At 40.2% G+C, this 22,143-nt stretch overlaps 1 protein-coding gene across 1 annotated transcript in view; it reads right to left on the bottom strand.

Moving 5' to 3' along the window:
• The window catches only part of CACHD1 (cache domain containing 1), a 269,698-nt gene that overhangs the window by 23,749 nt on the left and 223,806 nt on the right, over positions 1 to 22,143 (bottom strand). Inside the window, exons 13-16 of the mRNA XM_066376473.1 lie at positions 20,250 to 20,418; positions 13,738 to 13,880; positions 12,880 to 13,061; positions 11,605 to 11,715 (exon numbers count right to left, since the gene is read on the bottom strand). Coding sequence (XP_066232570.1) covers positions 11,605 to 11,715; positions 12,880 to 13,061; positions 13,738 to 13,880; positions 20,250 to 20,418 — 605 coding nt within the window. The remainder of the gene's footprint in view (positions 1 to 11,604; positions 11,716 to 12,879; positions 13,062 to 13,737; positions 13,881 to 20,249; positions 20,419 to 22,143) is intronic.

The raw sequence follows: 22,143 nt of genomic DNA, 5'->3' as shown, positions 1-22,143 counted from the left end.
ATAATGGGTATATTAGAAGAAGAGAGGGAGAAGGGAATGGAGAGCTTATTCGAACAAATAATTGATGAGAATTTCCCAAGCTTATGGAAAGAGTTAGAGCCTCGAATCTAAGAAGCAAACAGAATGCTGACTTACTGCAACCCAAGGCACATCATAATAAAATTGTCAAAAATCAGTGACAAAGAAAGAATCCTCAAGGCAGCTAGGGAAAAGAAGAACATAACATATAAAGAAAAGACTATTAGGTTATCATCAGACTTCTCAGCAGAAACTCTACAAGCCAGAAAGTGGAATCAAACATACAAAGTACTAAAAGAGAGGAATTACTAGCGAAGAATACTATATCCATCAATGTTTTCCTTCAATTATGAAGGAAAAATAAACATTTTTACAGACATACTGAAGCTGAGGAAATTTATCACCAGAAAACCCCCACTACAGAAAATACTCAAGGGGGTTATTTGACCAGATATAAATAACAGCACAGATCAAAACTACAAGTTATAGTTCCAACAAGGTCACAAAAAAACAAGGATAACCTGTGACAACAATAACATAAAAGAAGAAAAGATAAAGATCTGCAGTAGAGTAGCAAAGGAGGATGGAGTGCAGAAGCACTCATAAGACAAAGGACTCATTATATAAATATTTATCTCTTAACCTAATAGTAACTAGCCAAGAAAAAGCCACCACTGAAACACACTGCTTAAAAAGAGAAGAAATGGGAAAAAAAAGTATGAAATACCACCATATTGAAAGAACTGACAGAAACAAAAAAAAGAAGAATCAAACAAGACACAGAGCTACCAGAAAACAAAACATAAATGGGCATAGGGCATCTTAAAGTGTCAATAATTACCATAAATGTTAATGGACTAAACTCACTGGTAAAGAGGCACAGAGTAGCAGACTGGATCAAAAAGCAAAACCCAACCATATACTGCCTTCAAGAGACACATCTAAGCTGCAAGATTCAAAATGAAAGGTTGGAAAATGATTCTCCAAGCAAATAATATCCAAAGGAAAGCAAATGTAGCCATACTCATATCTAACAATACTGATTACAAGACAGCAAACGTAACCAGAGATAAAGATGGACATTTCATAATGATAAAGGGGACATTGTATCAAAAAGACATAACACGTTTTAATATATATGCACCAAACCATGGAACACCAAAATATATAAGATATCTACTAACTTATCTAAAAATAGAAGCAGGCAAAAACACATTCAAACTTGAAGATTTTAACACACCACTGACGGCTTTAGATAAATCATCCAAAACAGAAAGTCAATAAAGAAATATTGGTCTTAAACTATACTCTGGGCCAAATGGACATAATAGACATTTATAGGGCATTTCAGTCCAAAACGTCAGAATATACAGTGTGTCTGTAAAGTCATGGTGCACTTTTGACCGGTCACAGGAAAGCAACAAAAGACAATAGAAATGTGAAATCTGCACCAAATAAAAGGAAAACCCTCCCAGTTTCTGTAGGATGATGTGACAGCATGTGCGCATGCGCAGATGATGACGTACCACTGTGTACAGTGGAGCAGCCCATGGCCATGCCAGTGGAGATGTGGATGGTACAGAGGAAAGTTCATTGTGTTCTGCGGCTTGCTAAATTCGAATCCGTGACCAAAGTGCAACGTGAATATCGGCGCTTTTATAACGAAGCACCACCACATAGGAATAACATTACTCGGTGGGATAAGCAGTTGAAGGAAACCGGCAGTTTGGTGGAGAAACCCCGTTCTGGTAGGCCATCAGTCAGTGACAAGTCTGTAGAGGCTATATGGGATAGCTACCTAAGGAGCCCTAAAAAATCTGTGCATGAAAAAAAAAAAATCTGTGCGTGAGTCCACATTGAACTGCACTGAATAGGTATGAAACTGGGAGAGTTTTCCTTTTATTTGGTGCAGATTTCACTTTTCTATCGTCTTTTGTTGCTTTCCTGTGATGGGTCAAAAGTGCACCGTGGCTTTATGGACACACTGTACATTCTTCTCTAGTGTACATGGAACATTCTCAAGGATATACCATATGTTGGGCCACAAAAGTAACAACAACAAATTCAGAAAGACTGAAATTATAACAAGTGTATTTTCTGACCATAAGACTTTAAGGTTAAAATTCAACTGACAAAAAGAAGTACAGAAACCGACAAAATTGTGGAAATTAAACAGCATACTTCTAAAACTGACTGTGTTAAAGAAGAAATAAAAGCAGAGATCGAAAGGTATATACAGACAAATGAAAATGATGACACAACATATCAAAATTTCTGGGATGCAGCAAAAGCAGTAATTAAGAGCTAAGTTCATATCATTAAAGGCTTATATCAAGAAACAAGAGAGATCCCAAGTAAATAACCTAACATCACACTTTAAGTAACTAGAAAAAGAAAAACGAAGGCAACCCAAAACCAGTAGAAAAAAGCAAATAGTAATAAAATAGAGGGGAAAAAAACAACAGGAAAAATTAATACAACAAAGAGCTGGTTCTTTGAAAGATCAATAAAATCAACAAATCACTCACTAGACTCACTAAGGAAAGAAGAGGAAGGATTCAGATAAACAAAATCCGAAATGAAAGAGGAGCAATTACCACAGACATCATAGACATACAAAGATCATAGTAAAATACTATGAAAGATTATATGCCACCAAATTCAACTACCTAGAGGAAATGGATAAATTCCAAGACTATACAATCTTCCTAGACTGAGTCATGAAGAAGTGGAAAACCTAAATAGACGTATAAACAGAGAGGAAATAAGAGACAACTATGAAAAACATCCCCCAAAACAAAAATGTCCAGAACCAGAAAGCTACACTAGTGAATTCGACTGAACTAGAAATCTAAGAAGATTGGGATCTATCCTTCTCAAAGTCTTCCAAAATATAGAAGAAGTAATACTCTCCCCAACACATTTTATGAGGCCGACATAACCCTCATACCAAAATCTGGAAAGGACAACACAAAAATAAAGAACTACAGACCAGTATCTCTAATAAATACAGATGCAAAAATCCTAAACAAAATACTAGCAAATAGAATACAACAATACTTTAAAAAATAATATATCCCGATCAAGTGGGATTCATTTCATGAATACAAGGATGGTTCAAGATATGAAAATCGATCAATGTAATATACCACATCAACAAGACAAAGAACAAAAATCATATGATCCTATCAATAGAATCAGAAAAGGCATTCGATAAGATTCAATATCCCTTTATGTTTAAAACATTTAATAAAATCAGAATAAAAGGAATGTATCTCAACATAATAAAGGCCATGTAAGACAAACCATCAGCTAACATCATACTAAATGGTGAAAAAATGAAGGCTTTTCCTCTAAAATCAGGAACAAGACGGCTGCTCACTTTCTCCACTTTTATTCGACATAGTTGGAAGTTTTAGCAAGAGCGATCAGGCAAGAGAAAGAAATAAAACACATCCATTTCGGGAAAGAAGAAGTAAAGGTATCACTTTTTTGCAGATGACATAACCCTGTATATAGAAAACCCCAAAGACTCCACCAAAACCTATTAGAAACAATAAACCAATGCAGTAATGTCAAAGGATACAAAATCAATATACAAAACTCTACTGCTTTTCTATATGTCAATGATGAAACATTAGAAAATGAACTCAAAATAACAATTCCTTTTACAATTGCAACAACAAAATACCTAGGAATAAACTTAACAAAGGATGTGAAGGACCTATATGTTGATATCTATAAAACATTACTGAAAGAAATAGAAAAAGACACAATGAAATGGAAAAATATTCCATGTTCATGGATTGGAAGAATCAACATAGTTAAAATGGCCATATTACTGAAGCAATATACAAATTTAATGCAATCTCCATCAAAATCCCAATGTCATTTTAAAAAGAAATAGAACAAAAAATTACCAGATTTATATGAAACCATAAATTAGCCTGACCAGGCAGTGGCCCAGAGGATAGAGCATTGGCCAGGGACTCAAGAGGACTCAAGTTCATAACCTGAGGTTGCCGGCGTGAGCACATAGGCTCACCAGCTTGAGCATGGGGTTGCTGGCCTGAGCATGGCTTCATAGACGTGACCCCACTGTTGCTGGCTTGAGTCCAAAGGTTGCTGGCTTGAAGCCCAAGATCACTGGCTTGAGCAAGGGGTTACTCACTTTACTGTAGCCCCTTGGTCAAGGCACATAAAAGAAAGCAATCAATGAACAATTAAGGTGCTGCAACAAAGAATTGATGCTTCTCATCTCTCACCCTACCTGTTTGTCTCTCCCCTCTCTCTTTCTCGTAAAACAACAACCACCAAAAATGCCGAATAGCCAAAGCAATCCTGAGGAAAAAGAATGAAGCCAGAGGTATCACACTACCTGACTTCAAATTATAGTTACAGAGCCACGATAATCAAAAAACAGCATGGTATTGGCAGCAAAACATACAGACCAATGGAACAGAATCGAGAGCCCAGAAATAAAACCACACATATATGGTCAAATCAACTTCAACAAGGAGCCAAAAACATACAATGGAGAAAAGAAAGCCTCTTCAATAAATGGTTCTGGGAAAATTGGAAAGCCACATGCAAAAGAATGAAACTGGACTCTAGTTTGTCTCCCTGCACAAAAATTAATTGAAAATGGATCAAAGACCTAAATATAAGAGCTGAAACAACAAATTACATAGAAGAAAACATAGGTACTAAGCTCAGGGACCTTAGCCATAGAGAACAATTTATGAATTTGATCCCAAAGACAAAGTAAAGACAAAAATAAATAAATGGGATGAGATCAAACTAAAAAGCAAAAGAAACTGACAACAAAACAAATAGGCAGCCAACTAAATGGGAGATGATATTTGCAAACAGCTCCGATAAGGGGTCAATAGCCAAAATATGTAAAGAACTCAAAGAGCGCAGTAACAAATAAGTAAATAATCCAATTAAAAATGGGGAGAGGACCTGAACAGATATTTCTCCCAAGAATACATACAAATGGCCAACAGAAAAATGAAAAGATGCTCATCGTTGCTAGCTATTCGAGAAATGCAAATCAAAACTACAAATGAGATACCACCTCACACCTGTTAGTTTGGCTATTATCAACAAGACAGGTGATAATAACAAGTTGGAGAGGCTTTGGAGAAAAAGAAACCCTCATTCACTACTGGTGGGAATGTAAATTAGTATAACCATTATAGAAGAAAGTATGGTGGTTCCTCAGAAAATTAAGAATAGAACGACCACATGACCCAGCAATCCCTCTACTGGGTATCTACCCTCAAAACTCGAAAAAATTGTTACATAAAGACACATGCACCCCCATGTTCATTGTAGCATTATTCACAGTGGCCAACACATGGAAATAACCAAAGAGTCCCTCGATAGAGGATTGGATAAAAAATATGTAGTGCATATGTACAATGGAATGCTACTCAGCCATTAGAAACGATGATAGTAACATTTATGACAGGGATGAACCTTGACAACATTATACTGAGCAAAATAAGTCAATCAGAGGAAGCTATGAACTGTATGATTTCACACGTAGGTGGGATATAAAACTGAGACTCATGGACATAGATAAAAGTGAAGTGGTTACCTGGGGAACGAGTTGGTGATGTGTATACAACATAATCAGCAGTTCAGATGCTATAGAAATGTTTACCTGAAACCTACGTACTATCATTGATCGATTTCACCATGTTAATTTTCTAAACAAAACAAAAAATAAAAGGGTCAATCACAGGACACTGTATGGTACCAGAAGTACATGTCTACTGTTCCTCTGTCCTTTGTACCCCTATAAAAATGATCAACTAAATGACTGAGCTAGCATAACGTGGGGATATGATGAGAAAAACATTTAAGACTAAAGGTAAAACTTTCTAAAAAAAAAAAAAGACCAGTCCAAGTAATGGACAGCTGTGGAATAAGGGTAGTCCTGACTATAGATGCTCAAACAATGGTCGGATTACCCTTCCGCAAGGATGTAGGGGTGGGATGCAAGGCATCGGGTGGGAGGTTGAATGCATGCCATCCTCACAACAAGGAACCTTTAGATAAGGTACCTGAGTGAATCCCTTAATTATTTCCTTCATTTTGTAGGTAGGGAAACCGGGATCTCACAAAGGTTAACTGACTATAGTGTTAGGCCACAGAAAACCCCCAGTAAAAACAATGTCTAGTTTTCTCTCTATAATACTCCACCCAAAATACCGCTCATTTTTTAGAACAAGACTCTCCTGGCTGATAGGCCAGTCCTTTCACCACTCTAACGCTACTCTTAAAAACAGCAGCGCCAAGGAAGATCAAGTTGGGCAGCACAACATGGTACTGACTTTTCAAGCTCTGGAATGAAGCAGATCTGGGAGCAAAGCCTGGCCCTGTTTATTTCTACGAATGTGGCTCCTGGGTTAACACTTAACATTTTCAAATCTCAGTTTTCTCATCTGAAAATGAGGGTAAGAATAGTGTCTGCTTCATAAAGCTGTTACTGGGATGAAAGGAAATGGTGTTTTTACAGTGCTTAGCAAGCTGCCAATAATATCAAAAGCAACTAATAAGACGTTTTAGGAAAAGTTATCTGAAAGAAAACTAAACAGGGCTTAAAGTTCAGTCCTAGGCAGAGTGAAGTTATTATTCTTTCAGAGAAACTGCTAGATATCTCAGAAGCACTGACTTCTCACTTGGAACCTAGGTCCTTGTTTCTTTTTTTAAGCAAGAGAGACAGGAAGGGAGAGTGATAAGCATTGCATCAACCTGTAGTTGCAGCACTTTAACTGTTCATTGACTGCTTCTCATACGTGCCTTGACCGAGGGACTCCAGCCAAGCCAGTGACCCCTTGCTCAAATCAGCAACTCTGGGCTCAAGCCACCAGCCCTGCACTCAAGTGGCAACTTCAGGGTTATGAACCTGGGACCTCAGTGCCCCAGGCTGAAGCTCTATCCACTGTGCCACCACCGGTAAGGGCAGAGTCTAGGCTCTTTTTAACCGCTGTGCACGAGCAGTTGAAATGGCTTGGTTACTTAGCCACTTTTGGGGCTGGGAATTTTTAAGGTTTACCCAACATGGCACATTCAAAAAGCCCATAATTATCTTCATCCATCCAACTGAAATGTCATGGTTAGTGACAAAAACCTTAGAATATTAATTAGAAAGTTCAGAAAGAACTTCCCAAAGTAAAATTCTCTTTTTGAAAATCAGAACTTGGGAGTGAAATCAGCTTTTCTATGTAGACAACTGCCCACTTCTGGTTACTATCAACATTGATATTAACTTAAATCACCCCAAAACCCAGCCCCATTTACCTCCTTCCCCCTCAAAAAAATAAGCACTAGATAAAGGGACCACAACCCATAATGAAATTTCTATTGGAGCTTTGCTGTCAAAACTGTGTTTGGTGGCCCTGGCCGGTTGGCTCAGTGGTAGAGTGTCGGCCTGGCCTGCAGAAGTCCCGGGTTCGATTTCCGGCCAGGGCACACAGGAGAAGCGCCCATCTGCTTCTTCACCCCTCCCCCTCTCCTTCCTCTCTGTCTCTCTCTTCCCCTCCTGCAACTGAGGCTCCACTGGAGCAAAGATGGACCGGGCGCTGGGGATGGCTCCTTGGCCTCTGCCCCAGGTGCTGGAGTGGCTCTGGTCGCGGCAGAGCGAAGCCCCGGAGGGGCAGAGCATCGCCCCTGGTGGGAGTGCCGGGTGGATCCCGGTCGGGCACATGCGGGAGTCTGTCTGACTGTCTCTCCCCGTTTCCAGCTTCGGAAAAATACAAAAACAAACAAACAAAAAAACAACAACTGTGTTTGGCATGGGATGGGGGAAGACCATGTGTGGGATTATCTTTGAGAGGCTATTGCGTCAATATGGGCCCCACTGTTTCTGAAGTAACTTAAATTCCACCATGGAAGGAATTCAAGGTTTAATTACCTTCCATGGGATTTGTGCTTCATAGCAAATGTTTTGCTGAAATATCAGTCAAAAGAAGTTTAAGCCTCTTTTGGTTGTCCAGGAAAGAGTGATGAGTCTAAACAATAGTCATTGTATAATAGTTAACAGCTCCCATTTACTGAATATTCATAATTTATAGGCACTCTGATTGGCATCTGAATATATCATTTCAATTTATTTCTTCACAGAAACCTTATGAGGCATTACCATTTCTAGAAAACTGAAGCTTGGGAAGATTAAGTATTTGGCCAACGTCACCCAGTGAATAACTAGTGGAAGCAGGAATTTAAACTAAACGCAGTGTCTTCAACTCCGAAGTATACAATGCTCCAAACTTAGGTCACACTGTCTCCTGAGATCTGTACTGCACCTTAAGAATTTCCAGGCAATTTTATGTGATCTATTTAATTTCCTGCAAAGATGCCAGAAAGAAATTATAGTTTGTATTTAATAAATGAAAAATTAAGTTTAGAATGGTCAAAAGACTTAAACAAGACTGATCACCTTTTATTTATGGTGTAGAGTCCAGTAAACAAATCTGGCACTTTCTACAACAATTCAGCTGCCTTGGGTTTTTTTTTTAATATAAGTTAATTTAGCGTCTAAAATAAATCCCCCTTTCTGACTGTCATCTGCTCCAATATGGTCAACATGCTGAAATAAAAGCATGCATATTGCCCAAGGAAGCCTCACATTCATATTTTATCTACATTTCAAAAATGTCCAGTTACCATAGCAACTCAAAAAGATTACCATGGAAAAATCAAGCCAAGGCTACATTTCTAAGATCATGCTGTCTATGCGATTTTTCTCTGCCAAAAACTCATCTGATCAGTCCGTTAATCACTGAGTTCACTTCATCATCTTTATCAGCATTATCATTCTCCAAAGAATGCACACTGTACGAGGCCACTAATCATGCCTGTGTACGAGTCACGGCACCTTTACTCTGAGTCACTGATAAGTGAGCATTGAGCCCGAGAAGCTCCTCCCCAAGCTATCAGCCATATCACTTCTATAAACTAATGGTGAATGAGACTGCCTCCTGATAAGCAGAATATTAGCTTAAGTTCTCCTCTCTGATATATTAAAATGCCAGAAATATGAAGCATGAATTGAACAATAATAAAAATAACTGCCATTTATTTGGGATTTGATACTATCAAGTGTAGTGCTAAGCATTTTACACACATTGTCTCCTATTCTCGTGTCATTCAACATGGGCATTATGATCTCTGTTGTGCATATGAGGCTCAGAGAGGTCACGGCACATAATAAGCAGTATTTAACATGTATTGAGCTCTTACCATAAGCCAGGCACTGTTCTAAGAGCTTGAGCTTCACATATACTATTTAATGTAACCATTAAATAATCATTTGAAATAGGCCCTAGAAGCCATCTTTCATACGCGAGGAAACCAAGGCCAAAAGCAGCTTGCTTATATAATAGTTACACAAAGAGTAAGTGGCAAATCTACTTCTTCAGAGTAGAAGCACATCTTAGGAGGAGGTTAGGTTCTCAGGTTGACATACGAGGCCAAAAGCACTAGTAATTATTTGAAAAAATTACCTTTGCAGAGAGCCCAACTACCATTATATCCATTAACCCTTCGAATAGTACGAATGTTCATGTATGTCCTCATGCCTCCTGATCATCCAGAGAAGAATCGTAACAAAAATTTTTATTTTAAGTTAAAAAAACTATATCTGGAACTAATTTTATTTTTTTGAATAAAAATCTCACTCCCGGAGGTCAGCGAGCATGAAGAGCATGAATAAAACTCACTACTCAAACGGTTAAAGCTATAGAGGCTTTGGTTGAGAACAAGAAGTGGTGGTTGACTTGCATTCTAAACTGTGCAGAATGAAAAATACATGGCTTCAAATACAATAAAAGCATGCTCAGCTGAGGGAGATGTTCCAATTATCAAGTCCATAAGCATGCACCTTGATCAAGGCAAGAACAGGTACTTATTTCTGGAATACACTCTCATTGAATGACTGGTGGACAAATTCCAGGATTTAAATGGCCATTTACCTCTTGTTAAACTTAGATACCTTTACTTGTATAGGTTAAACACACTATAAAAACTAACCAAATAAGGGAATTGGACCCAGGTATATCTAACTTGAAACCCATCATATTTCTCTCATGCTTTATTTGGACAATGAAATATTTATAAATAAATTCAATGGAAATTCTTCTACCCACTCAAATACCAACAACAACATGTATATGTAATATGTACATGAGCATAAAACATCTGCACCCCACTGTGACAACCCCACTCTCTCTGCCAGTGGATCCGGATAATGAGTGACCAGGTAGGAGAAGCCTGGTGCAACGCCAGAGTCTGAGTAAGAACCACACGGTTGGTCGTTGTTTTCAACTTGCCTCCCAATTTCTCTAAAAGCCCACTCTGTTGTCAAAGACCAAGGTGACTGCTGTCCCCCCAAAGAAATCACCTTTGTTTACTTTTCCTCAAACTGATTAGCATAGGAGGGATGACAAGTCTTGCTATTCAGACAATAGTAGGCATATGCCTGGCAGATGGTCTGTTAATGAAAACATCGAGAAAAAAAATCTGTAGTGAGTGTTTTTCCTGTTTATATGTGAAATATTATATTCTGGGAGCAGCTGACAGAGTCAAACAGATACAGTGCCCTGCAAAGGAATCAACACTTGTCTGGCGGCAGGGTCCTGCTTTCTGGGGAGACATAGGTCATGATTGAAATTCCACTCAGTACTGCTTCCTAATTCTTACTCCCAATGAACCTGTGTTAGAAGAATTCTACTGGATGTCAATCACTTGATATATAATGAGCACCAGTGAAAAGCATAAAGTGAAGCAAGAAATTCTGTCTCCCATAAATTTTAAGGCATCGTTACAGCTACCAGTCAAAATATGGTCTTCCTTGGTTGCTAGGGAAAAACAGCTATTTGTATAATGAAGGGATTAAAATGTGTTCAATGTGTTCGACTTGCCTCTCCACTCAACAATGCACTGACATTTGTAGCTTAAATACTGAAACTTCAAAAGCAGGAAACAAAGCACTCTAAATATTTTTATAGTGAAACTGACATTTTATAGCATTCCTGGAAAATCAATTTTCAAAATGCCTTTTTATTTTTCAGGAGGCTGTTTGAGAACAAATTATAAAAAACAAACACCTATATAATTCTAAAGAGACACCAATATAAGAGGTAATAAATTTGTTATCTTTATACTTTTCTCCCTCACTAAAAATGCTCCTTTCCTATGGAAAACACTCTCTAGTAATGATAACTACCAGGCTCCTATTGCTAAGTCTTTCACTGGTTTAAGATCAGCATTTCTGAAAACTGCTCTATTGAATTTAACATCATCTTTCTCTTCTTCATATACCGCATCATGGCTGCTAAAAACAGGGCTAAAAGCTTTTCACGACTCAGCCACGATAACCTTGTGAGGCAGTGTTCTCCCCATTTCACAGACAGCGGGAGGAAACACCAGGGATCCAAGACAACAAGGCGAAAGAAAGTACTCCAGCCTCAGCCTGCCTCACTTCGAAGGTCATGCTTTCCTCATTAATCTATTCAAATTTTCAAAATACCCTTGCTGTGTTCAAGAAGTGACTAAACATTAATTAAATATTACCTGGATGAATGAATTGTATGACTGATGGTCACCACATAGCCAGCTCCTCCAACATCTAAGTAAGGGCCAGTCAAAGAAATCAACCCTGGATTAGCTACTGCATGGAGATACCTAATGCAGACCAAAGAAAGTTGTGTCATTTCAGGGTCTAAACAACTCTGTACATTTCAAAGAAAAGTGAGTTTGTAACTTAAAAAGTATTTATGGGGGACTTGGTGAAAACAGCAAAGGGATCGAGAAGTACAAATTGGTGGTTACAGAACAGTCATGGGATGTGAGGTACAGCACGGCAGACACAGTCAATGACAGTATAATAACTATGTATGGTGCCAGGTGGGTATTGGAGATCTCAGGAAGCACTTTGTAAAGTACATGACTGTCTAAACACTACGCTGTGCACCTGAAACTAATACAAAATAACACTGAATGCAAACTGAAAAATTTTTTTAAAGGCCAAAAATATTTATTATACATAGTGCCTATACAGTATTATGAAATAGGCAATTGATTCAAAAGGGTTTGTATCTATTAAGTTGGACTGCAGCATCAACACAAGAGGTCAAGAAGACCTAAAATTCTCCTTTAAAGATGATACTGAACTCAGGATATATCTGAACTTTCCATAACATCTATAGTATAGATTTCTTAGAGGCTAACATAAAAAGAAATGAAAGAAGTAGAAACAAATACAACCCGGCACATAAAAATGCATCCTGGCTTGGTAAGGGATGGGGAACAGGCAGTAGAAGCAATAGATGACTCATTAGTGACTCACTTACCAAGCAGCACAAGCCTAGAAATCTTGTTTTTATGCCCAGGTTGTTCTCCTGCTATACCACTTGACTAGTGTTTTGTTTTGTTTTTTGTTTTTTTTTTGAAAATCAGGGTAAAAAGAGCCCAGAAGTAGAAAAAAATTTGAATTTATACACGTTCATTTTTCATAGGTCATATATGGAGCTGTAATTTGATACCACAATCTTGTGCAGTGACAGCAAGTATACACACTGCACACAAGGTAGGGAATCAAGCAAACCACTAAGAATTGAAATGGACAAGCATTTAGGTCTCAAAAGTTTCAACAGAGATAAAAACACTGAACAAAGAGGAAACCCACAAAGCTGTTGTTAATATAGTAAAACAAAACTATTCAAAAACATGTTTTCACTGCCATGAACGTCTCTTTACTGTGACCACCTGAATCTGCTTCCTAGTAAGTACTTATGTCTCTCCAGGATCTGGGGGAAACCTTTAATAATGGAAGCCCCTAAAACTCACCATTGTCTCCTAGTGGGATCAAATGCTTTGTCCATGAGGGAACCAGGATAAATTCTGAGGACGCCATTGGGTGTTGCTATGTAACGGCGGACAATGTAAGTGTTCAGGCTACTCATTTCCATTTGTGTCATCCATTCATCTGTGACGTGGCTGGTAGCCATTACTTCATTTCTGACAGAGAACTGGGAAACAAAGGAAGACATAGCAGGGATCCTTTAAGACTCACATGAAAGGAGAGGAGACTGCTGGCAGGGCTTCCCAAAGCTCTCTCACAGAAAAGCCAAGCCTGGTTACTTCTCAAAAATCTTTCCACAGCAGATGGGTGCAATCGGACTTGGTGAAAACAAAAGCTTACTGAAAGATAGTCAGTGGATGGGAGAATGTGTGATTTACTCCATTGTTCATCCTAGTGAGGCTTTCACCATTTAAGAGGAAAGATCCTATAGTGAAGCATTACACACACACACACACACACACACACACACACAGCCCAGCTAAATCTCTGCTCCTTAATCATATTTATCTCCACAGACAGTAGGGGTTCTTTACTACCCTTTCCCAGGGATAATGGGTCTGGGAAAGTCTCAGTGTCTCTAAGTCACACCCCCCATCTAGAAAACCCCTAGTGCATCTAAGGCCTGAAAGGGATTCTCCGTCTGGCTCATAGGGCTTCTTAATCCATCAGGGGGGGTCACTACCAACCACTATCCCCAGGGTCAAGCTCCCTGTCCTTGTGGCTCCTCAGCTGAGAGGCACAGATCCAGAGCTGGGCTTCCCAGTTCTGAAGTTCACAGCCAGCACGCCTTCCCAGGCCTGTGGAGGGGTACACCAGAAGTGGGGCCCCCAGCCGGCACTCACCTTGAGCCCCGGGTTAGCAATAAGGCGGGTGTTGTCACTGAGATAGGCTGTGTAGTGCTCTACCATGCGCTTCGTCTCTGGTTGGCTGAGGTGTTCGTAGGGGGAGGAGAAGCTGCCGGCAGACAGCATGACAGTCGGACTTTCTGAAAGAGAGCAAACAGAGGGCCTGAGAATACAGGCTGAATCTGTGGCCCAGACAGAAGCATCCCGAAGGCTCTGCCAACCTGCCAGCCATGGTGGCTTAGAGTCCTCCACATGGAAAGTGAACTCGACACTGAGCTACAGAGGAAAGAGGCTATCTTCTCTCCCTTCAGAGAGCCTACAGTCCTGAGTGAACCAGAAGAGGTACATGTACGAATATATATACACATGCCTGAAATGACCAACGTTCAAAATAGCTTAGACTTACCCATAATATATATATTTATTAGGATCAAGGAGGCAGCGGATGACAGGGAGCCAGACTGGGTTGAATCTGGGCTCCGCCGTCTGCTGGCTGTGTGCTATTGGGCGAGTTGTAATATACGCAATGTTTTTATCATCTGCCAAGTGGGGGAAAGTAACTGTACCAACCTCATAGAGTTACGATGAGATTTACATCAGTTAATACACTATGTAAGGCAAATGAGTTCAATGTAAAGCAGGCAGATCAGGGCTTGGCCCGTGGCAAGTGCTCTAAGTGTTAACTATCTATTATTGTTCATACTACTATTATTATCTGGGAAGAAGGAAGAACGGAATACTGGAGTCGATGCCAAGATCAAATTTAAAAACTTACTCTCACAGATGGGGACAGCCAAACTTGGCATTAATAAAAGCTTGTAGAAATATAGGAGTTACTTAGATATATTTAATTCTTGATCCCACCTGAAAGGAAAAGCCCAGTTCTCTATTAAATACAGAAATCCTCTTAGTGAATTACATCGCAAAACATGTACAATACAGTTTTGGCTTTGAAATTTTCTATTGTTCAACCTTACTATATTTTATTACAGCTTTAGAAAGCAGTATCATGTGTCCCATCTCATTTAAACCTGTGGGCCATTTTTCTATTTTCCTGTGTATTAGTACTCACTCTTGGAATCTTGTTTCTTTGTGGCCTAATTATCTCTGACTGTGCTGGACATTGTTGTTGTTGTTGTTTTTTTATTTTTTTCTAGATATTTTTATTTATTTTAGAGAGGAGAGAGAATGAAGGGGGGAGGAGCAGGAAGCATCAACTTCCATATGTGCCTTGACCAGGCAAGTCCAGGGTTTTGAACCGGTGTGCTGGACATGGTACTTTAAAAAACAAATTAGTAAGAATAGTTGAGGCCTAACAGGATGGAAATACCTCCCTCCAGAGAGGACTGCCATTTGCTTCTCCCAGGAGACACACTCCCAGATAAGGCAGGGTGGTAAAATGGAACAGTTCCCAGAAGGAGACTGGACACTGGTCTCAGTGATGCATGGTGGGACTCTGGTATTCTGCTAGTCCATGACTGGTTAAACCTCTGAGGTTCCTTATTCAGATGATAGGCATCCCAAGACTGATATAGTTTATTTAAAAAAAATTTTTTAATGTATTTTTTATTTTTTCTTTTCCAAATGAGAGGACGGAGATAGAGAGACAGACTCCTGCATGCGCCCCGACCGGTATCTACCCAGCAACACCCAGCAACATCTGGGGCCATGCTCACAAGCTATTTTTTAGCACCTGAGGCGGAGGCTCCATGGAGCCATCCTCAGTGCCCAGGGCCAATGCGCTGGAACCAATTGAGCCATGGCTGTGTGAGAGGAGGAAAGAGAAAGAGAGAGAAGGTAAGGGGGAGGGGTGGAGAAGCAGATGGTCGCTTCTCCCGTGTGTCCTCACTGGGAACTGAACCTGGGACATCCACACACAGGGCCAACGCTCTACCACTGAGCCAATTGACCAGGGCCTTGATTTCGTTTCAAATTGCTCTTACACTCAATATGTAGTCCACTAAGACCTCTGCTAAAAGCATGTGTGTGTGGGGACAGAAAGGAGTGGTTTATTTATTAGCCTCCACAACCTGGGGACATTGGGTTTGATTTTTGCCTGTCCTTAGCCTCAAGCTACTTAAAGACAAGTTTAATTTCCCAGTTGTTTCTCCTAGGTTGATAAATATGTGCACTGTAGAAGAGGCTTTAAAGCAGGGGTCCCCAAACTTTTTACACAGAGGGCCAGTTCACTGTCCCTCAGACCGTTGGAGGGCCGGACTATAAAAAAAACTATGAACAAATCCCTATGCACACTGCACATATCTTATTTTAAAGTAAAAAAACAAAACGGGAACAAATACAATATTTAAAATAAAGAACAAGTAAATTTAAATCAACAAACTGACCAATATTTCACTGAGAACTATGCTCCTCTCACTGACCACCAATGAAAGAGGTGCCCCTTCCAGAAGTGCGGTGGGGGCCAGATAAATGGCCTCAGGAGGCCACATGCAGCCCGCGGGCCGTAGTATGGGGCCCCTGCTTTAAAGTGTTGATATTCTTCTCTGAGTTCTTAGATTGTCCTAGACTTTGACCCTGTACCTAACTATCATGGCAGTTCATTGAAGCTTTTCAAGATTTCTTTCGCCTGACCAGGCGGTGGCGCAGTGGATACAGCATCAGACTGGGATGTGGAGGACCCAGGTTTGAGACTCTGAGGTCACCAGCTTGAGCGCAGGCTCATCTGGTTTGAACAAAAAGCTCACCAGCTTGGACCCAAGGTCGCTGGCTCCAGCAAGGGGTCACTTGGTCTGCTGAAGGCTCACGGTCAAGGCACATATGAGAAAGCAATCAATGAACAACTAAGGTATCGCAACGAAAAACTGATGATTGATGCTTCTCATCTCTCTCCGTTCCTGTCTGTCTGTCCCTATCTATCCTTCTCTCTGACTCTCTCTCTGTCTCTGTAAAAAAAAAAAAAGACTTCTTTCTTTCCTTTTCTTTTTTTTAAAGTGGCCATTCAGGAGTTTTAGTTGTCTTCAGTAGGACGGGTCCGAATTATGTAGACTACTATTACCAGAAGATATTGCTTCTAGAAATTCTATGTCTCAGTAAGTCTCATGCTCTCAGCAAGGGGCAGCCTGGGAGACTGTTCTGTTCAGATCAAGGAGACAACCAGAGGCTTATAGAGATTAGGTTGCCTAGCAGCATGTTGTGGGTTCACATGCTTGTGCTCTCAGGGCCTTCTGTGCAGGGGTGTGCCAGAGAAAGAGGACTGTCCCTGAACTCAAAGACCTTAGGACCCAGCTGGAGAGACAAGGAATTGGGGAGAGATGGGGAGGGGGAGAGAGAGAGAGAGAGAGAGGGGGAGAGAGAAAACAATACTATAAGAATAATGCAATAATATAAGAAATGTCAAAAGGCAACACAATATTTCACAGATAAAAGAGAAGAGTGTGAGGTAAGGAGGAGAAACACCTGGGGAAGCAGGATTTTCGTGTAGTGACAGAGACTGGGCATGTTATAAAAGCTTGCTGCGTAAGCTGACTCGAGGGAAAGATCCAAGCATGAGAGAGGACCCAAGGCAGTATGTCTAGGAGGTAGACACCGATACTTGTATACACACATATGTATTTAACTGCAATGGATTACATACTCTAAAAAGTTCTTCTTTACATCTTAGTTAAGCAAGATAGACAATGTCCCTCCTTCAGCTCTCCTGAAGGGAGCTCTGTTGTGTAATTAACTCATTGCCTGAAAATCTCCACCAGAAGGGAAATTGAATGGAAACCATTTATTTGCCATTCTCTTTTTATTGCATTTTAATTATCTTGCTTCTCTTTTATTATCACTAATACTAAACTACTCTCAACCCTCCGCATTGTCCTAGCAGAGGGGTGGGGGTGGGGGGTGGGTTATACTGCCAAGGAGAAGTTGGGTGGTAAGAGCACCCAGGGAAAATCAACCATTGCCTTCAGGTCTGTCTGTGTACTGTAGGACCTGTCCATTAGCCTTACATAAAGTATTGGAGTCAATAAACTTTTCACTCTCTGAGCATCTCTGTTGCAGCACTGGGCAACTGAAATGCTGTGCAAGGCAATCCCTAAATGTAATATAAATTTTCCAATAGCATGTTAAGAAAAGTAAAAACAAATAGGTTAAATAATTTTATTGTATATTATATGGAACCCAATATATCCAAAACATTATCACTTTAACATGTAACCAATATAAATAGCTAAGTATCTTAACACTTACAGTAAATCTTGGGTTAGCTGCATGTCAAGTGCTCAAAGGCCACAGAAGCTTGGGGCTACCATACTGGACATTGCAGCAGTGAGGGGCTATCCAAAGGGAGTAAAACCTCTAGGCTTGAGCTTGTTACTCATCTAGAAAAACTGCTGTACTTCACTGTCCACTGTCTCAAATTTCAAAACAGTGACCACATATCCCCAGCAGTATCACTTAACCTGCTCCCATAGCATGGAAGAGAATCGGGCACATCTGAGCTGAATCAGTAAGGATTTCTTTAAAATGCAAATCAAAGGGCATACATACAAACAAAAGACAAAACTTAAATTCAAACAAACGAGCAAATGTAAACTCCAACCTTTCCTGACTGACATCCCTGACCCTCTCCAAGTTGTCTATCCTGCTGGAATGTGTCCTAGAGGAGACTACTTAGTCTGCTCTGCCCTCCTGAGCTCCTATCTAGACAGAAACTCTGTAGGATGCAATTTAAACAAGGAACCCAAGAGGCTTCTATCCTTGATCGTCTTTCCACCTGTGCCGGCTCTGCTCAGTTTGCTGGCTGTTTAATGATTCTTAGTTATGGGTTTTTGTTTTTTGGGTTTTTTTAAAGAGCATTTGGCTCCTTTGGGGCAGGAGACTTGTTTTATTTTTAATTGATTTTAGAGAAAGAGAGGAAGGGAGAAAGAGAGAAACACTGATTTGTTGTTCCACTTATTTATGCACTCACTGGTTGATTATTGTATGTGCCCCGACTGGGATCAGACCTGCAACCTTGCAGGGGTCATCAAACTTTTTATAAAAACCGCCCACTTTTGCAGTGCTGGTCAACCTGGTCCCTACCGCCCACTAGTGGGCGGTCCAGCTTTCATGGTGGGCCAATCCCAGCGCTGTTTGGTTGCACAGTAGGAACCAGGTTGACCAGCACTGCAAAAGTGGGTGGTTTTTATAAAAAGTTTGAAGACCCCTGGAACTTCTAACCAACTGAGAGCTACCTGGACAGGGCCCTCGGCTATGCTTTTCAAAGCCCAAGTATTTCAGCGGCGAAGGTGACAATACCTATTTTATAGTACTGTGAGTCTCCTGTGTTGTATCAGTAACACACCACAAATGCCTAGCTTGGGTCTGACCCAAGGCAGCACGTAATACAAGAGGTGGCATTATATCCAGGAGGGGCATGAGTCACACCTCAGCCTTGCTGTTTTCTGTCTTACCTTGGGAACAGTAAGTATTCCCAATAAACTCAAATGTCCTCATCAAAAGTAGGTCAATGCAGGTGATGAATGTACAGTATCTGGCATGTAAATACAAATTCCCTTGTGCTTTCTTTGAATTACTTGTCTATTTCCTAGGGTCTTTGGCAGACAGGGACCTGAGGCAGATACAGCTATGCCATATAGATGCTATACGTATGCTAAGTTGGGACTCCTTGTACTATTTTCCCACCTCCTACCCTATACCCTCGATCCCCATATCTGGGTACTTGACTCTAATAGGTCGAATCTGTGACTCTCTTTAATGGGCTGCCTTTGAGCTACTAAAACCTGTTTGCCAGCACTAGCAGGAAGCTAAAAGTGACTATGGAATATGTCCTGGAGTCTGGGCAAACTCTGCAGTATAATTTATACTCCAAAGACCCCCTACAGCAGTGGTTCCCAACCCCTGGCTGCGGACTGGTATCGGTCCGTGGGCCATTTGGTACTGGTCCGCAGAGAAAGAATAAATAACTTACATTATTTCTGTTTTATTTATATTTAAGTCTGAATGATGTTTTATTTTTAAAAAATGACCAGATTCCCTCTGTTACATCTGTCTAAGACTCACTCTTGATGCTTGTCTCGTAAGTTCGACAATTATATTTAAAAATACCACAGTTCTTATGCTGGTCACATAATTTTATTTTGTGCATTTATCCATCCCACCCTAAAGGCTGGTCCGTGAAAATATTTTCTGACATTAAACCGGTCCGTGGCCCAAAAAAGGTTGGGGACCACTGCCCTACAGGCTGAGGCTGAGGCTGAGGCTGGAAATTTACCTAAAATTAAGCTTTTGCTTGCTTTCTCCTCCTTGCCTACTCTGTTTCCCATATTTGGGTGCTGGCTTCTTCCGAGAGCCCATCCTTAATGAATCATCAACACAGAAGTGCTCATCTCGGTGTCTGCTGGAGAGCCCGATCCAGGGCAAGGCCTCAAACTGTTTGCACATCTGGAACCCCAAAGCTGGCAATGCAGGTGTGCAAATTTTTTTTTAATTCAAACTGATATTTATGGTGAGCTGTTATGAGTAAGATCACAAGGAAGGCTGAAAATGAAAGACTTTACCTAGCGTGGCCAGCTGTTTGAAGTGGAGGCAAGCGCTAGGCTGGCCCAGGAGGTCCAGCCGGTGGTACAACAGCTTGCTGCTGGGGACAGTGTTGAGGTTCTTCAGTTGTTTGACAGGTATTTCTGGTTGTATCACCACAATACAGAGAATAAAGGAAGTGTCTTGCACCTGGAAAACATTAATAAAGAATTTCTAATACAAAAAAGTGAAGGCTCCTGGGAACAGTGGTGACTCTACCCTAGTCTACACTGGATGTCTTCGAAAAATATTTGAGTGAGTGAATGAAATACATGAAGGTGGGGTAACAGACAATATCTCTGGCAAAATATTACATTTTATGTTCTCTAGTATCCTTCCTGATAGAGGAAAATGAATGTATGTTCCAGAAAATCATGGAGCTAATGAGGAATTATCTAGCCTCTTTGAAACAGTGACCCACCCAGCCCTCTTGTGCGTATTTAAACCGGAATGTGGTATGAGAGCAGAACCGTTATTTCTGACGGGGTCTGAAATGCATTTTAAAATAGCTGGTTTTGCAATGAGTGTTTCAAGAACTACATCTAGTTTAAAAACAAATTTTGAATCCACATAGACAGCTCATACAGAACCTGGTTTATTCATTCTACTCTCAAGTTCCTCTTTTCTTGGTTGGAGACAACCAGGATCTCCAAACCATGACACATACAAATCCTGTGGCTTTCCTGCTCGTCACTTCAGACCAGGGTAAGCAGTGTGCTGTAGCTTAGCCTAAACTGTTAAGCTCATGTGTGGGAGTACTTTCAAACTCACGCTGCTCCTACAAATGAATGCTTGCACAGAATTTGGTGGAGAAGATGTCTATCAAAGTGTCAAAAGCCAAGGCGAGCTATTTATTTCTAGTTCCCTGACTGAAAACACAGGAGAGCCAAACGACTTAAAGCATTATATTAGGAAATGAACAGAATCTATTCCAAAGATAGTTTGTAAATAAATGAAATGAGTGTTAACCAGCTAAAGCAGCTCAGAGGATTTATTTAATGATCCAGGAGGAAAATTTAACTAGGCAGGTTAGAGTTAAGTGTAATTTAAGGTTTATGAGGATGGCAGCAGATTCTTTTTAAACACTCTGAAATTTGCATCTTCCTGGAATTGCTTTCAAGTACTGCTGCCAAGGGTACTCAATTAGATTAGCAAATTTAATCCTCTTCCTCCACCCACCAAATTAGAAAATGACAGGGTGTTCCAAAGTGGCATTTACTATTTCCCCTCTTCCCTTCTCACTGAGTTATCCTTTGAGTTTGTTTCCTGTGCTAAATGTTCCAAGGAACCCAAAGATAAAAACTTTACCAGAGTGACCAGAATATAATTTTGTGATTGTGTACATTCCATAAGAGAAAAATAAGAAGTTACTCCAAGTCCTGGACCTACTGGCTCATAAGATTTATAAATGTCTAATTACTATGTTGTTACACCTGACACAAATATAATAATGTATGTCAATTATGATTAAAAATTAAAAACTACGCTAACCTAGAACACTTTATAAATACTGAGGTTTATAAATAGTTCTTAGTTATATAAAAAGGAAAACCGATTTCAGTAAAGATCTTTCTATTGTGTACTTATCTGAAAAATATAGTCCCTGCATTCAGGACCATAATGTGTCTAGAAGGGCTCCCCATGACTGGGGAGCAGTTTTTTTCACTGACTGCCCATGGAATTCATGTTTTGAAGTGAGCCATGGCCATGTAACACAGGTATATCGTAATGCCTTCTGAAAGCCTATACTTCTTTCTTCATAGAATGCAGCCTCCTCAAATGCTCAAGGATGTAGACTCGGGTTACACAGTGACAGAGTAGTAATCTCTTCATGCTCCTAACATAATCTCTCACATTATGTTTAAATTAATTCAG

Source organism: Saccopteryx leptura, chromosome 3, assembly GCF_036850995.1.
Source record: "Saccopteryx leptura isolate mSacLep1 chromosome 3, mSacLep1_pri_phased_curated, whole genome shotgun sequence".
Classification (NCBI taxonomy): domain Eukaryota; kingdom Metazoa; phylum Chordata; class Mammalia; order Chiroptera; family Emballonuridae; genus Saccopteryx; species Saccopteryx leptura.
The sequence above is the reverse complement of the archived record's forward strand: the minus strand, read 5'-3'. Positions and strand labels throughout refer to the sequence as shown.